Raw genomic sequence first — 16,762 nt, 5'->3', positions numbered from 1 at the left:
CCCCAAAGTAGACTGGGGTGGGGGTGCTGGAGGTCTGAGTGCTGAAGGGCACACTCCATCCAAGCAGAGAGACCAGAGTCAAGGGCTTGCCCAGCGACGGATGGCAAGCAGCCTGGTCTAGTCTGCTGTGTGCTCAGGAACAAAACTTAGGGGCGTCTCCAAAGTCCAGCTAAGAAGTTCAGGATGTGATGGGAAAGCACTGAGGATTCTCAAGGAAGACTCGCGCAATCAGATCTGGGTCAGAAAGGTCACTGGAGAACGGGACGCGAGGCAATGCTATCAACACGGAGGTCTTCAAGTACGAAAAAAAGGTTTTCTACCCATTAGGGCAGTGATTTTCAACCCTTGTCGTCTTCCGGCACATGTTTTAAAGGTTTTAATGGCACATGGGTTGAAAATCGCTGCATTTGGGGATTGGTTTGTTAGGACAACAGCAGAGTCCATTTCGGACCAAGGGCTCTTCGGTTGCATGACATCAACCACAGGGATATTTACAAACTCTAGTTCCACCGAGGTAAGTGCAAACAATTCTCCGTTCACTGAGCCAACGTCCTTCTTCCCGCCCCACACTCTGTACCCTCAAAGAGCACCCACCCAATACGGCACAGAGTTAACACCCGAGAGTCTGATTGGCATTTTCCCGCTGATAACGGGGCCTTGGGTTACTTCCCCCAGAACAGATTGTAGCCCAAGGAGGCCTCCAAGTCCATTTGATTTATATGTAAAGTGTTCTTCTTTCCCAACTCCAGAGATGATTTATGTCACGTCACATCCACACAAAGCAGCAAGACACCTAGCTTCAAAATGGACTCACTGTGATGAGCGAGAATGATAAATTATCCTTTTGAAAGGCTGACTTACATTAACAAACTTTGAGCACAGTACACACGAGTTAGATTTATGGGGCCACGCTAATAGGATGTTAAAAATAAAATAGCCAGGGCACGCAAAGCCCTCTGTGACTTGCGACTGCTTCTCAAAATCGCATCACGGCAGATGGGAAGAATGATTTTCTCAACAAAAACAAGACCCTGACTCAGGGCAATGCTCTGCACAGCCAGCACTTGAGGGGCTGCAGATAAAGGGAGGTGAGACAGCTGAGTTCATGCTCACACATACCACCACCAAGTGTTATCGTTCTCTGTGCCCTTGTGATATAGTGATAGAATCTACGTGTACGAGTTCTGAAATCAGTTCTGGGCTGCACAGGCCCAGCCTTAACAAGTTTTGTTAAATTCCTAACATCTGGGTTGAGTGGACAATTTGAAAAGGGCTCATTTTCTCACGGACCGCTGATGATCTTTAAACTTTCAGGTAACACTTGCATCCTTTAGGCCTTTGCTACTACTGGGCTTTGGCGATTTCAGTCACGTCACAAATCTCTGGAAACTAGAGTTACGAGTTTTCCCACTGCTGCTGAGTTCTGTCACGATAGCCAGTTTTACCGATGAGTAGTGTAAGTAAGAGCAAAGTGCTCTGCTGGCCTTCTGTCAGGCCCTTTGAGCTTCAAAGTAAAAGCAGGCAGGGGATGCTGGTGCGCACATAACAAACAAATCTCCAAATTATTAAAAAGGCATTTTATTATAAATACATTTTAGTTGTAGCATTAAAATACATTTTGTGTTACCACGAGTCTTTTGAAACAAAAGAACTTCACTGAGACAATGATCACAATGTAGGAACTGTAGACTCCCAAATTGAAAACTTGTTCTAAGGAACCAAAATGGCTAAAAGAATTCCAAAACTAAGTTAAAAAAAAAAGAAAAAGAAAAGAAAAAGGAAGAAAAGAAAAACCCCAGAGAGTGGCTTTGGGTTATTTTACTCTTTAGGTACTAGAACCTCTCCCATGAGGTTATGAACTTCAGAAAAAAAACCTTTGTTATAATATTCCCATAAATTATGATTAGATGGCTGTATAACTAAGAGAAAGGAACCGCCCCTCTCAGTTTTACATCAGCCTCCCTTTGGAAGACTTGCCAAAATAAGACCCGGTATGAATTTGCTAAGTAATTGATCACGTGAAGTTACCTGAACAAGTTTAGATAAGAACTGTATTTCTGAAAAAAAAAAAGCTATGCCACTAATAACAGGACCCTTGAGTAAGATGCAAAACAAAACCCATTACCTTTATAATTTAGAGGAGAGGTATTTCAATCACCATATTTACCCAGGATACAACTGTTATGTATAACCAGTACCTTCATGGGTTTCAAAGAATCAGGTCAGATGACTGGCACAGAAAGTGGATACAGTACAATGTCATACATGGCATTACAGGAAGCAGGCACGGTCCGGATGCCTGAAAACCCAAGACCCTTCCTCTGTATGGGGAGGCGGAAGGGGCTGAGAAACATCCTCAGCTGTGACTGACGCGTTCGGACTTCGGCATGGACAAAGGAGCCCTCTGAACTACAGAAAGACAGAGGCTTAAGGAGGTTTTCGCATACAAGACATTGTGCAGAGCAAAATGTAACCAAGATGAAGCTCCCTGCGAGCTGGAAGTGGGTACAGGAACCTGCGCTGAATAGTGAACAGTCCCCATGGAAGGGCAGCAAGCCTTTCAAGGAGGAAGTACTATGTTAAGAATTCCAAAGCTGTGTGTTCTGTGGTGCTCATTGTGTGGACTTCCACGTCTAAGTCGTTCTGCAGTCTATTACCTTAAAAATATTTTTTCTCTTTCTAGTATCTCAGTAACTTCAAAGCCAAAGTAAAAACCAGAGACAGAGCCCAATACCCCCCCAAGCTACAGTCCAGAGGGGAATATGAACAATTATGACATTAACACAAATTTTAAAATATCCAAAGACCCGTTTGGTTTATTGTTATCAGACAGTTTCCTTCTCAAAAATCACTTGCTCGTCCATGTGCAGCTATGGTTCATGAATAACGCATGCTGTGTAGGTGGCAGGTTCCCCTAGACTGCGTTTGAAAACATGTATATACTTTTTTAAGGTAGCAAAGTAATCAGACGCGTATCCATTTTCTGCCACGTTCATCTCTGCGGTCTCCCTAACACCTGCTGACACAGCAGAGAATCCAGAATAATTTTGTTAACCTGAGAAACACATAATTTGAGAAAAAATCCTTTGCCCTCCCCCTCCTTCCCCCCAAATAAAAACTACAAATACATTATTTGGGGATTATCTATTATTCTCCACGTCACTGCCACCTTGGGACAGGGCCTCCTGCACTTAGTGCCAAGTGTGCCCTCTGGGTTTTTGGGTGGCTTCCTTCCACAATTCCCGTCTCCCTGGGTGTGGATTATCAAGACCGACTCTATACCCATCGAACAAACGCAGTTTCCAGAACAAAGCGCAGGCTGCCACAAATCCAAACTCATTCTAGAAATGAAAGAGCTTCTGCACCCTCACGCAGAAGAGGAGCCAGATCTTAAAGGGGCAGCACCGAGACAGGGCGACAGCTGATCCAAAGGGCTTGTCACTCCACAGAGCTCTTTCTCAGTTATAAAAATGTCACAAGAGCTGTTTTTATACTGAGTAAATGGATGCATGGTTGAAAACTTTCTCTAGACCAGCATCAGCATATCCTGGGAACATATTGGAGATGATCAGGTTCCGGCCTGGAATCAGAAACTCTGGGGATGGAGTCCGGCAATCTGTATTTTAGTAAGAGCTCCAGGTACTGCTCAAATTTGAGACCACTGCTCTACCCTGCTTGAAACTCTGAAGTCTTAAAACAGGACAGACTTAAACAGACACCTCTGGGTGACTTCTGCTCTGTGTTAAAACCTAGGTAATTTGCCACCGCTCCCCTTAACTTTCTCAGACATAAAAAAAATAAAAATAAAAATAAAAAAAATTGATTTGAAAGAATCAAATATTTTTAAAAGTAATACTGATTTCTCCTCCTATACACAGTTCTAAGGCAGGCAGTCACATGCTAGAATACAAAATAAAATACACAAGAGACCTCATGTATGAGGTGTAGAAATAGCTAAAAAGACTCCCCAAGAACATAATGGAAATTCCATAATATCGTTTAATGAACACTCATAGAATTATATAAAACTTACTATGTTTTATGCTTAATATGTGTATCAAAATAAAATCTCTCTGTGGAACAAATTGCAAATAAAGTCTGGTCTAATACTCTGATTACTGAAACTGTAAGTATATGCATGTCTCTGGGTTTTCTTACCACTCCAGTTTCAGACGCTTTAGACTATTACTGTATAACTGGGGTTAGGATTTAACCACAGTTCACACTTCTAGATTCTTCTATTAGGTAGCTCCCTTCAAAAAACGTTTATAAACTCCTGTGACTGTTACTTTCAAGTTTATTCCAAAGCAGATATTTTCAATCATTTCCAAGATTTTAAATGTTATATTAAAAATTTGTTTTCCATCTGTTTAATCTGATATTCTAAAGTAAATAACAATGCCATCTTCTGCATGTGTTTTATAAGAATGCTAACTGTTATTAAAATTCACTTTTTGTAACAATGGTCTTGAAATTGCTAATTAAGTAAACAGGTATGAAAGTAGTAAGTGTGAATGTAGCAGCTTTACAGTAAAATCTCAGCAAATAAATGTCCAGCCTCACGCAGGTGGTAAACGTGAGAAGCCTAATAGAATGAGCACGGTGAAGACTAATGTGCCACTTACTCTTGGTGTCTTTATAACATGTGGCAGGCCTCCCGGAAGTGATATTTTGAACAAGAAGTCATAGTTAAGATAATTCTCCATTACTTCTAACTGCTAGGCAGTTTGTAGGTCAGGTGGCAAAAAGGGGAAAGAAAAATCAGATCCATTATATCATTTCCTTGAGATTTAGGAAGATACAGAGTGGCATGAGAAACGAAGGGTTTTCCTGTGCTCAGGGGATGATGGGTAGCAAGAAATAATGTCTGGTAAATCATAAAAGACACATTACTACCTTTCTGGAGCTAGAAGGAAAAAAAAAATGGTAGCCTGAATAATATTTTAAGGCAGCCATTTGTATCTTTCAATACATTTACAGTTTTAATCTTCTATTTTTTTATAGACTTTTTCTGGGATTCTTTTTTTAAAAATAACTCCAATAGAGGGAAAAAATGCTAAGTATAACAGGTGTCTCTTTTTAAATGGCTTTTTCAGTAAATCTAATTTTCGTAATAACAATAGTTGAAATCTAAACTTTACCTTTGAAATTGTTTTTTACACCCTGGCCCTTAGGCAAGGTGGCTCTGTCTAGCCAAGGTATCTCAAGATACATTCTTATGTGTTTATAGCTTTGCTCTTGAGATGTATGCAAAAAACATTAAACATGTAAAGTCAACTACACTAGAGCAAGATAACACTATGTATTAATTATCTTGAAGTCAAAAAATGCACTTGGCTTTCCCAGCTATGTCAATGCCTCCGTAAAGGAAGCTTTTTCACAAACTGGTCTTGGAGATGGCTATGTTTAATTAGGTAATGCTTATTCAGTGGGAATTCTGCTTATTTTATTTATTCTGCAATTCTTTGAGCTGAAAAGACCCATTGACGTTTATACCAAACCCAAACTTACTCTAGATTCTCTGATGAAAAAAACCCCACAAAGCAGTTCGTCATTTCATATATACAAAATGATCTAGATAGAAAGCATTTCTGTCTGAGGAAAGGAAAATTAAGGTCATGTTAGTTTAAATGGTCAATAATTAACTACCGATTAATCAAAAACCAAGTTCTGCTATAACAATTGGGCAAGGCATATGCCCAAATGACCATCAAAACACCAGAAAACAGCCATGGTACATTGAATGAGGGCCTCCAAATCTTAAAATAGTACTAATTTTTAAATCAGGGAGAAAAAACTTAGCATGAATACTGAACAAATTCTATCACCCAAAAGAATTTCTTTAAGGTGAAAAAAAAGAAAATCTTAGTAGCATTGAAATTAAAAAGCGAAATGAATAAGAAATAGCTCTGGCAAGAAAAAGGAAACTTCAGCATGATACAGAGAACAAAGAAGTAGAAAGATATCATGTGAACAATCAACCTCACAAGAAATCTGTTCTAAAAGGAAGTTGGTAATACTTGGTATTTATCCAAGAGCTAACATAAAGTTTTCTTTAAAAAAAAAAAAAAGTTCCACCCAAACTCTAAGGTTGAACCTAGTCTATAGGATAAATTGTAAAAAGTCTGATTTGTGGGTGCTTGCTAATACCCCACAAATAATACCAAAACAGCATGACTGCTCCTCAGAAGCCATGCAACACGTCAGTGGGAAATCGCGATGATTCCTGCAGTAAGACTTGCTCGAAACCATTCCAGATCTGACGCATAAAATATTGCTGAGAGAGGGAGCTTGCTGGAGGCAGAACTACACAATCAAACAGAACCTAAACGAAGACCAGGGGGAAACACCCGTCTTCTTGCTGGCTGGGGACACAGCGAGCCGAGGGGCCCTCAGACACTGCAGCAGAGCAGGGGACTAGTGGGTAGCTATTCTTTTCCGATTTTTAAGAAATAACTGCTTAGAAGAAGGACGTCACAACCTGATAGCTTCGGTAGCCAAGTTTCCATCGTAAAAGACGGTGGGGCGAGCACAGGACCTCTTGAAGTAAATATAAATATGAATAATTTAAAAACTGATACTTTGGTTCAAGTATGGAAAGCAGAAGATCGGGCTTCATGGCAAGGGGTTAACCCTGACATGACAGTTCTGTCTTCACAGAGCCACACGCCTTTAGAACATTTACTGGGCTGGTGTTATCGCCTGTAAGTCCGGGGGGGAAGAATCACCACGGAGTTGGAGAAAGGGGTTTTTCCAGGGCATCCTCGCACCAGGGAGCCCTAGCTTTCACCTGGGCTAAGTCGTCAGTTTTGTCGCAGAGGTGGAAAGACACGGCTAGGTGGCCAAACGTTTCTCTCCTTTTCTGGTGGCTATAAAGCAGGCTGGGCAACATCTGATATCACACAGAGAGAACGCGGGGCCGGGAGGGGGCCCCGCTTCCCCGCGCGCTTTACGCCGACCCTGAACACGCCGCCCGCAGGCTTCGCGCGCACCTGCCCCTCACCCAGCCCTGAAGCCACGCGCAAATGTACCACGCTCCGGGCAGAAGGACGAACTCGGAGAGGCAGCCTTCACTTGCCCTGCGGCTTGACTGACCAAAGGCACTGCCCCTCCCAAGCTGCCTGAGCACTGACGACGGGGAGCAGCGGGCCAGCGTCATTAAGCTCCCGTCGCAGCGGAGCCGTAGCTCGTGCCCCCCTCCACCCCGCCCCCTCCCCGCCACTTCCCAGCAGCCCTCCAAAAACACCGGTTCGGAATGGATCATCAGGACCCACTGGTTCATTTGCTATGTTTCCCTACCTCACCCTAGTTCTTAAAAAGTCATACTGTAGATTCCAGATACTTCCGAAGTGTAAGAGTTGTCGGACTAATCAGGGAAACGGTACGGTCACGCACTGCCTCGAAAGTGTTACAAGACCACGAGTTTTAAAGGGTAAAACGTTTTTCTCCTTTGGATTTTACCAAAGTTCATTCAAAACAACTTTTAGACTGCAGAATATTTAAGAGCGCTATTTAAAGTTTATATTTTTGTACAAGTTCAATGGGGTTATTTTAGAAGAATCAAAAGACATGAAAAACAAGGGTAGTTTTTTGCCCCAGATTTTGATGAATTTTGATGCATCTTTGACAAACATTATATTTTTTAATGATGTTCCTCAAAACAGTTAGCAAAATATTTGAATTGCCATGTATAATGTCACACTGTAATGTAAACATCAAATAAGGGTACCAAAATTTTTACTGGAGGGGGAAAAAGAACCTTAAAGCGGCACAAATCTTTATACCACTGGAGTGGGGGGAGGGGGGCCAGATTACAAACATCTACACATGCATAGTGAGGAAAAAAAAGATTTTACTAAATTCACGCATTTTTAAAATAGTTATCAAGTCTACTAAGCACCAACAATCCTAAAAATTTTTCAGCTTCATGATCTGTTTAAAAAAAAAACACTATCAAATTAACATTAAAAACAAGCTTGAAGTGTAGCTTGTCCAAAAAAAATACCTAAGTATGCCCATGTTTTTTCACATTACAAAAAACAGTGGCATACAAAATACACCTGCAAAGAACTCTATCCTACAGTGGATGGAGGTTATTATCAGCACATCATACGTAGTCTAAAACTGTAAAAGTTTTAGAATGCAGCATCTTTTCACAAAAAAAAAAAAGCTGATAAAACTTAAAAAGTATTTAGAAGATGCTGCCCTTTATTTTAAAAAAATTTAAATGAATTTAAGCAAAAATAACATACATTTTTGTACATCAACTGGCCGTTTCTGGTACAGAAACCCAGCATATGGTAATATTATTGAATAAATGTACTGTAAATGCTAATTACAACTTTTTTTTCTTTTTAAATACATTTTAGACAAACTTTTTTTCTTTTTTTATAGTTGCACAATTAACCTCTTAGCTGCTAGCTTGATGCAAACATATGTAACAATACGCAAATTTAAAAATATTTTTTATTCTACATAAAAGCTGTCAAAATTCCCACACGTCAAAATGCAAAATAATGGAATATACTTTTAAAAAATTAGTTGCAAGTCTAGCAGCAAAGCAATTAAGTGAGAACATATTTAATATTAAAACAAAGGGAACTGTGCATCTATAGATGAAGTCCAACTATCTTAATTCTATTGATACAAACAGAAATTAAAACATTCTCCCTTGAGGGGAAAAAGTGATTATTTAAAATAGGAGTAAAAGCCATTGCTGCCGGACGAGCTCCCCAGGCTAAGTTCCTGGAACAGAGACAGAGGGTCGCTACTCTTCTTGGCCTGCTCAGGCGGGGGCCTGGGCTTGGGGGGCGCCCGCAGAGCGCTGGCATAGGACATGGCGGGCTTGCTGCCCCCCGAGCTCTGCTGCGCGCTGCTGCTGGCCGACTCGGCAATCTGCTTGTTGGGCATGAGGGGGGGGAACTGGCCCAGGTGCTGCAGCACGTTATAGTTGAAGGAACTGGACACCTCGAGGTTTTCAGACTTCAGTTGCTCCTCAGGGGGCGGCTGGGCGATCTTGGGTGGAGCTAAAAGCAGAAAACAGTGACACAGGTTAACGGCGAGCCCAGTGATGCGCATGCGTCTCATCAACACGTGTCACAGCTGGTCTCCGCCCCAGGAACTCAGGGACAAGGCAGCCGCAAGAACAGGCACCTTCTGCCACAGAATGTCAAGATCACGGCACCTTTAACCAAACTTCTCTATCTTACTAACACTCAAAAAAGAATCCACTACATGAATGGAATAGCTAACATACACTAAAGGTCCAGTCTGAAGGTTTGCTTTCAAAAGTCTAATTTGTACAATTGTACACTTGATATTTATTATTTTGACTGCTCATAGTTTGAAAATGGGAACTAACATGTTCTTTCTTAAAAATAAGCTGTATAGGCAGACTGCTGGTCAAAACAGCTTTTATTATTAACTTGAGTAATAGTAGCACTGAATTCCATTCCTTAAAAATGCTACCTTTTTCACCCTGGCTGGTGTGGCTCAGGGGATCGAGTGTTGGCCTGAGAACCAAAAGGTCACCGGTTCAATTCCCTGTCAGGGCACAGGCCTGGGCTGCAGGCCAGGTCCCTGGTTGGGTGCATGTGAGAGGCAACTAATCCGTGTTTCTCTCGCACATCCACGTTCCTCTCCCTCTTTCTCCCTCCCTGCTCCTCTCTCTAAAAATAAATATATAAAATCTAAAAAAAAAATGTTTAATGCTACATTATCTTGGAATATACAAGTATACATGGAATACGGTGAAGGAAAAGCAGCTATAAACTTGTGTTCCCGTTTCCTGTAATCTGCCTGACTTTCGAAGTCCTTAAAATTTGACTCTCCCCTTCCTCTTGTACTGCCCACTAAATCATAACTTGTTTCCAAACACTGCTTTGTTTTCAGTCTTTTAAGAATGTAACTATTATACTGGATTATGATCATAGTAACATACTCACTGAGGATAACTTGGAAATTACACAAAAGGCAAAAAAAAGAAAATAAGTCCTTCATATTCCCAAATACCAGAAATAAGCCTTAATTCATTGGTGTCCTTTTTCCTAAGGGCATCATATAATGCAGAGATTTTATAACTTATTTAAGTAACCGCTCATTTTTAGAAATTTGGATTATAACCTATTTCACTTTTATACACTGTTATGTTATTAGAGATAAATATTTCTTAATATTCATGACTATTTCCATAGAGTAAGCCCTTAGAAGTATACTGCTGGATCACATGTATGTACAAATGAAAGGTTTTCATAAAACTGCAGCCAAACTCTCCTGCAGGAAGATTCTGCCAATTTACACTCAACCAACACTGTTCACACATCCCCCTAGGCAATCACAACACTGGTGTTATTACTTTTTTTTTAAATAATTAAGCTATTTTTTAAAGATTTTATTTATTTTTAGAGCAAGGGAAAGGGAGGGAGAAAAAGGGAGAGAAACATCAATGTTCGAGAGATTCACTGATCAGCTGCCTCATTCATGTATCAAATGTCTGATAAAGTATGTCTTGTAATCAAGACAGGTGAATAGAACCCAAGCACATGCATGTTGGAGAGGCGACCCCCACCTGCGCTGGGGAACCCCCGAGTGGGAAGATCCTGCAGGGAGACTGGGTCAGCCCCTCACTGCACAGGATCTCCGTTCACTGGCTCCGTGTCAGCAGGCACTGATTGATAAGAGCCCAGAGTGTGATCAGTGCCAAGATGGGAAATACAGAGTTCAAAAAGGTCAAAGACATGTCTCCACTCAGGCTTACCATTGTGGAGAAAATATTTTCTTGTTGCTTCACCACTGGCAACTGCTACATTCTTCTAAAAATACACACACACATACATACATACATACATATATACATACTGACAGGCAAGAAGTTGTGCTTCGGGATATTAGTGATTTTGAATTAATTTTTTAATGCTTAACTGTTACTTCCAACTAAAGAATACAACCATTTGCCTCCTAGCAATGAAAAAAGAAATCTTATGTTTGGATAAAAGAGACCATAAATGATGTGCGCTGTGGATGCTCGTTTCCCGACTTTCTACCTTATCTGCTCAGGTCAGATTTTTACTAATTTTGGCCAACAGCTATCCTAAAATTTAGGTGGAAAAACGAGTGAAATGATGTTGTCTTTGAAATAAATTATTATAAACAAAACAAGAAAAAAGTAACAGACTTCCATCACTCGTTTGTAATTTAGATTTTTCTCCAGAAATTTAAATACGGTAACAGGAGTGTATTTATGTTAGACTTTTAAAATAACAAATCAACCACAGGCAAAATATAGCAGCTTTTACCATAGGTACTAATGAATGCTTAAAGATTAAAATGACAATGTCTCCTGCCAGGAAACAAAACCAAAATTTTTTTACTGTTTTTTGTCCTACCATGTCTAATGTTCTAAAAATATGCTGTATGGCATATACTCAAAAATGGGTCAGTTACAGAAACAATGGATTCACATTCTAACGATGAACAAGATTAATTTCAAATATAAAAGTTACTAGCAGGGCAGAAATTCTCCAAAGATCACAGACTTGTTCCGAAAGAGCAATGTCTATAGTCTACAAACAGACGGCTACAGATTAGATGCAAATAGTATCATTCATTTCTTTACATTCAAAATACACACATTAAAAAAAGGGGGGGCAAATTAAAGATAAAAGTGCATCGTGTTCAAGGCTAAAGAGGAAGACTTTAGACATCCTACTGTACGTTACAAGTTTACAGTCTTGTCTATTCCAATGACTTTCTATGCTTTTATTTATTTATTTTTTAACTCTTTAGCTTTGGGTTTTTCAGTCCATTAGAATACAAGAAGTAAACAAAGAATGTCTTAATCTCAAACTGTTAGGCTTCACGAATTTCTCTTATGATCAAACTCCATTGTGTCTCAAATTGTCAACAACTTTATTGACAATAAACCCTTGAAAACTGATATTGACCTAACCAACTCCACCTCCCCAACTCTGAAGAAAACAAAACAGAAAACAAACTTTTCCCAAGAAAAAGTGAGTCTATCTAGTATTTAGAAATACATTTTAAGTTCCACTCCCTCTTTCATCCATTCACAGGTCAAAATGACCAGTTCCCCACACAGACAGATCTACTTACCTTCCAGACCATAAATATGGAATCAATATGGTCCTAAATCAACATGTATACCTGAGACTAGTCTATGAGCTATGACCATTAAATACTGTTCAAAGATCGCAATGCAAATGGGGGAGATGGAAGAGGAAAACTCCGTAAGTATCCAGGAGCTGAGCAGTTCAAAGCTCCAGCGGCAGCAGCCCACCAGCTCTGTCTTACCTAGCAACTCTCTGGGCTGAGCTGTCCTGCTGGATCCATTGCACGGAATGTTCTGATAGGGGGTAGATGAGGTGGCGTTTACCCAGGACTCCGGGGATAAAAAGTTGAAAGAAGATTGGTTACTATGGTCCTGCAGCTCTTTACACTGAGCAAGACTGTCTTGAGGAGCGCTTACTTCTTCAGAACAAGGCTGGACTGAGCTAGAGGAGATTCTTCTTTGGTACAAGGGCCGACCAGGTCCTCTGGGTTCATACTACACAAAGAAAAAGGACATTTCATGAATCAGTGAAATATACACCCTCTTCCTTACATTCACAGCAATCGCACTCTATTAAGTAGAAATTCTCAAGCATGTTCTTTTCTGCGACTATAAAAACACCCCCCTAAAGTAGCCTGTGCTCTGGACATGGTATCAGGAGACCTGAGTTCCAAATTCAGTTCTGGCCCTTAGTAGACAGTCCAATGACAGCACATATCTAATTTGTGATTGTTTTCTTGCCTGTAGAATATGGGACTGAACTTCCCGTCTTCAGTTCTAAAACGCAATTGATGTTTTTGTACCATTAGATTAAGAATAAGAATGAAGAAGCATATCTGCTCAAAATTAAATGCGGAAATTATACTCATCATCAACTGAATCACAGCCGCCTTGAATAGACTTATCTCTTGGGCCTGAGCCTTCAGAACCTTCCAACTTATCATTCCTTAAACCAGCTGATGGCAAGACACGATTCCTCCTGCCCAACATTAAATACCCCTGATCGGACTTGCTAACGTGTCTCCTTTTACAGTCTTTAATTAACCTAGAAATTCATTATTTTCTTCAAAAAAAATCGTTTCTATGTTTGAAACCCAAATACCTTACTCCTCATATTTTCTCCTTCCTAAGCTGCACGACCTAAATTCCTCTAACCCACACAACAAGATCCATTTGCCAGCCATTTCAAGATTTAAAAAAAACAATTACCTAAGTCCTCTCCAATTTTTTCTTGCCTGCCTGTTGTGACCAACAGTCAGTCTGAGTTGGAGTGGCGAGGCAGGATGGAGCAGCAGTCAGGGACGCAGCCTCAGTCCAGGGCCACCACCTGGGTGAGGCTTCAGGCTCTTTTACCAGCAATGTCTCCCTGGGCAACTGACTTAACCTCTTGGAAACTTCAGGAGGAAGCGTGGCTTCATTTCCCACAGTACCTACCTCTTAGGGCGCAGTGAGAATGAATGAGTTCAGCACGCATAGCATCTGGAACTATTCCTGGCACATGCGAAGGGCTCATTGTTATAGAACTATTTTAATGTAACATGGGAAGATAAGTGCCCATGCTAGATCTTAAATGGCTTTTATGGCCCCCTTGTCCCCCAAAAACAATTTGCTGTTCGGTCTGTGGTCACTATAATTCGGAGGCACCTTCCTTTTCCCACTGTTGTTCGCAGTCCTTGGAAATCAGGCGCCGGGGGTGCGATTACAAAGGAGAGAGAACCAGCACAGCCCCGCAGGCTGCTCTTTGGGAAGCTAAGCACAGCAGGTACTGCCAGGCTGATTGCATGGAGGGGATGGCGGCTGCAGGCACTGGGAGGCAACGGTCACCGCAGCCAGCACCACCGGGATACACACCGGGGAAGGGACGGGGTCTGGACGGGCTGCCCGTGCAGAAAGGGCAGCGATTCTCCGCTACTCGATGACGGGTGCCCGGGTGGTTCTGCATTTCCAAAGTTTTAGCTACCGGATGAGAAAGGCGAGAGATAATACTTCCATCTGGTTAATTCCTTTTCTCTTATATTTTTATTGTTGTTCTGTCTCTAAAAATACATCTAAATTCATCTTTAAGTTTACTCTGCTTTAAAGGCAATTTTTTTTAATGGTCACGATCATACTGAATTTGATTCTAGTTTTCGGGGAAAATGTGCATCCTAACTAATCAGCACATCTGGAATTTCTTTGCCTGGGTCATTAGCGTGTAGGGCTGAGTAGAACAGCAACCCTTTCAAAACTGCTCTCTGTTCCCTACGCCAGGCGATCCCTGGGTGAGTGATCACAACAGCTTGTGCGGTGTCTTTTTTGTACCGTTTGCTATGAAGATGATTAGCTCACAGAATCTCAATGAAGTGTTTCTTCTTATTACCATGCCCTGAGTGTCTGGCCCCGTCACAGTCTGTAGGGGGTCACGTGCTGAAGCCTTTACATATGGAAGCTTAAGTGTAAAACTGAAGTCCGCCACGGCTTCAGAAGGAACAGGTTATAATACTCAAATCCCCTAGTGGTACAAAACACTAAATACACTCAATAAGAATTTCAGGCATTAATTTTATAAACCCTTCTTCATGAAAGACATGCATTCACCAGCAGCATAAACAAACACCTATTTGCAATGAACATATCTATGAACACCAAGCTCCAATGACGTAAATTAAAAACCAGAAAGCAACTGAAGGCTGATATAAAAGGAGAAAATATTCAATTAAACTTTTTTGAAAATATGTATCATTTGCATGTATTTCCTATACAGTCTGGAACATGCTGCAATCCCAGAACAACAACAAATCACACAGCTGACAGGCACCGCGGGACCCGTGGAAGTACCACGTCACACGTCTGTAACGGCTCCTTGGCAGCTACTCACAAAGATGAATGTGAGCGTGAAATACGAAATTCAATTCCAAATCACATTATGAATACAACTGATCCTTTATGTTAGAAAAAGAATCAAAACTTGAAATTGTTATGTTCTTCAAATTAGATAGAGAAAATTGAATATTTCATATGTATGTATATATATTTCATACAACACAGATGGAGGTAAATGCATGAAAATACCATTTGCTACTGTGAAATCTGTCCTCAAAGAAAATTTGAGTACAGGCAGAGAAATCTTAATGACAACCGAATAAAATCATTTATATAACAAATAAACTACATTTTAGCAACTTTGTAGTTCTCAGCATACAGATCCTATACAGGTTTTGTTAGATTTTCATGTAATTCATTTTTATTTGAGAGTTTGGAATGGTACTGGCTTTTACATTTGGATTTCCAACTGTGCAATGCTAGTTACAGAAATGAGACTGATTTGTGCGTGCTGACCTTATACTCTGAAAGCTTGCCAAATTCACGTTAATCATAGGGCTTTTGTTGGTTAGTTTTCTGGGTAGATTCCTTAGGTTTTTTTTAGACTGACAATCATGTTATCTGTGAACAGGAACAGTTTTTATTTCTTCCTTTCCAATCTGTATGCCCTTCCTCCCTTCCTCCCTACCTTCTCCCTCCCTCCCTCCCTCCCCCTCCCTCCCTTTCTGCCATACTGCACTAGCTAAGATTCTAGTACAATGCTGAATACAAGTGTTGAGAGTGGACATCTTAACCTTGCTCCTAATTTTAGAGAGAAAGCATTCGACCTCTATCATTAAGTATGATCATTGCTGTAAGATTTTGATAGGTCATCTTTAACAAGTCAAGGAATTTCCCTTCTATTTCTAGCTTTCCAAGAGTTTGAGTGGCTGTTGTGTTTTGTCAGATGGGTGGGGTTTTTGTGGTTGTCTCTTGATACAATCATGTTGTCTTTCTGCTGGTATGGTGGACTACACTGACTTATTTTCCAGTACTGAACTAGCCTTGCATTCCAGGAATCAGCCTCGACATGGCCATAGCATATCGCTTTGTATGTACTGCTGAACTCAGCTTGCTAATGCTCAGCTGAGGCATCCGCACCAATGCTCACAGCCATCAGTCTGCAGTCTTCTCTTCTGCACTGTCTCTAACTGTGGTATCAGGGCAACACGGGCCCCGTAGAGTAAGTTGTGAAGTCCCGTTTTCTTCCATTCTCTACAGGAGATAGTCTAAGTTGGTGGCAGGGGGACAGAGATAAAAGGCCAAAGTGGCCTGGCCACAGCCCCACCGAACAGAGATGGTTCCCCTCCATTAAGAGTTCTGGCTCCTGCAGGATTTTACTGTGGCCAAGACCACCGCAGTGGAATTTTCGATTCCATATTGCAACTAATCTTTAACTACCAACTGCTAAGTTTTAATGTAGTATCAAAGAAGAATTATCTGTAAAATCTATTAAAATTCTCTTTTTGGTACTTATCTGTATGATGGAAATTTTCTTTGTATACTTTGACCAAAGTGACATACTGCGGTAGATTTGCAAAACTGAAAAAAACTGGCACTCTTCTCACGAGATATTTTTGTTTTGAAAAAGTTATTTTTATAAAAATGTTATATTAATAAATAGTGGGTTTATTATTATTACTTTAAATACCATTAATAATTATTTTTAAATTCTCAGTTTTAAACATCAATAGCTTGGGTAAAAAACTATTCCTACATCACATACACAAAACCTCACCTAAAGAAAAGCTTGGTTTTTGCCTAAGGCTCTTCACTGAAGCACTATCTGTAACAACCAAGGACTGGAAACGATCCCAATGGTCATCAACAGGAGACCAGTTAAATGAATTATGA

General features: G+C 40.6%; 1 protein-coding gene across 3 annotated transcripts in view; it reads right to left on the bottom strand.

Annotated features, from left to right (window-relative positions):
* Positions 1–8,481: 8,481 nt before the first annotated feature.
* The window catches only part of HELZ (helicase with zinc finger), a 129,279-nt gene continuing 120,998 nt past the window's right edge, over positions 8,482–16,762 (bottom strand). For 2 of the 3 annotated variants that reach the window (XM_090291094.1, XM_090291095.1), the window contains exons 32-33: positions 12,310–12,562; positions 8,482–9,026 (exon numbers count right to left, since the gene is read on the bottom strand). In XM_090291094.1, the coding sequence (XP_090147220.1) occupies positions 8,689–9,026; positions 12,310–12,562 (591 nt within the window). In that variant the 3' untranslated portion in view covers positions 8,482–8,688. The remainder of the gene's footprint in view (positions 9,027–12,309; positions 12,563–16,762) is intronic. The other variant, XM_090291096.1, reaches the window with a different exon arrangement.

Source organism: Furipterus horrens, unplaced genomic scaffold (genome assembly GCF_987537825.1).
Source record: "Furipterus horrens unplaced genomic scaffold, mFurHor1.1.pri manual_scaffold_11, whole genome shotgun sequence".
Classification (NCBI taxonomy): Eukaryota; Metazoa; Chordata; class Mammalia; order Chiroptera; family Furipteridae; genus Furipterus; species Furipterus horrens.
The sequence above is the reverse complement of the archived record's forward strand: the minus strand, read 5'-3'. Positions and strand labels throughout refer to the sequence as shown.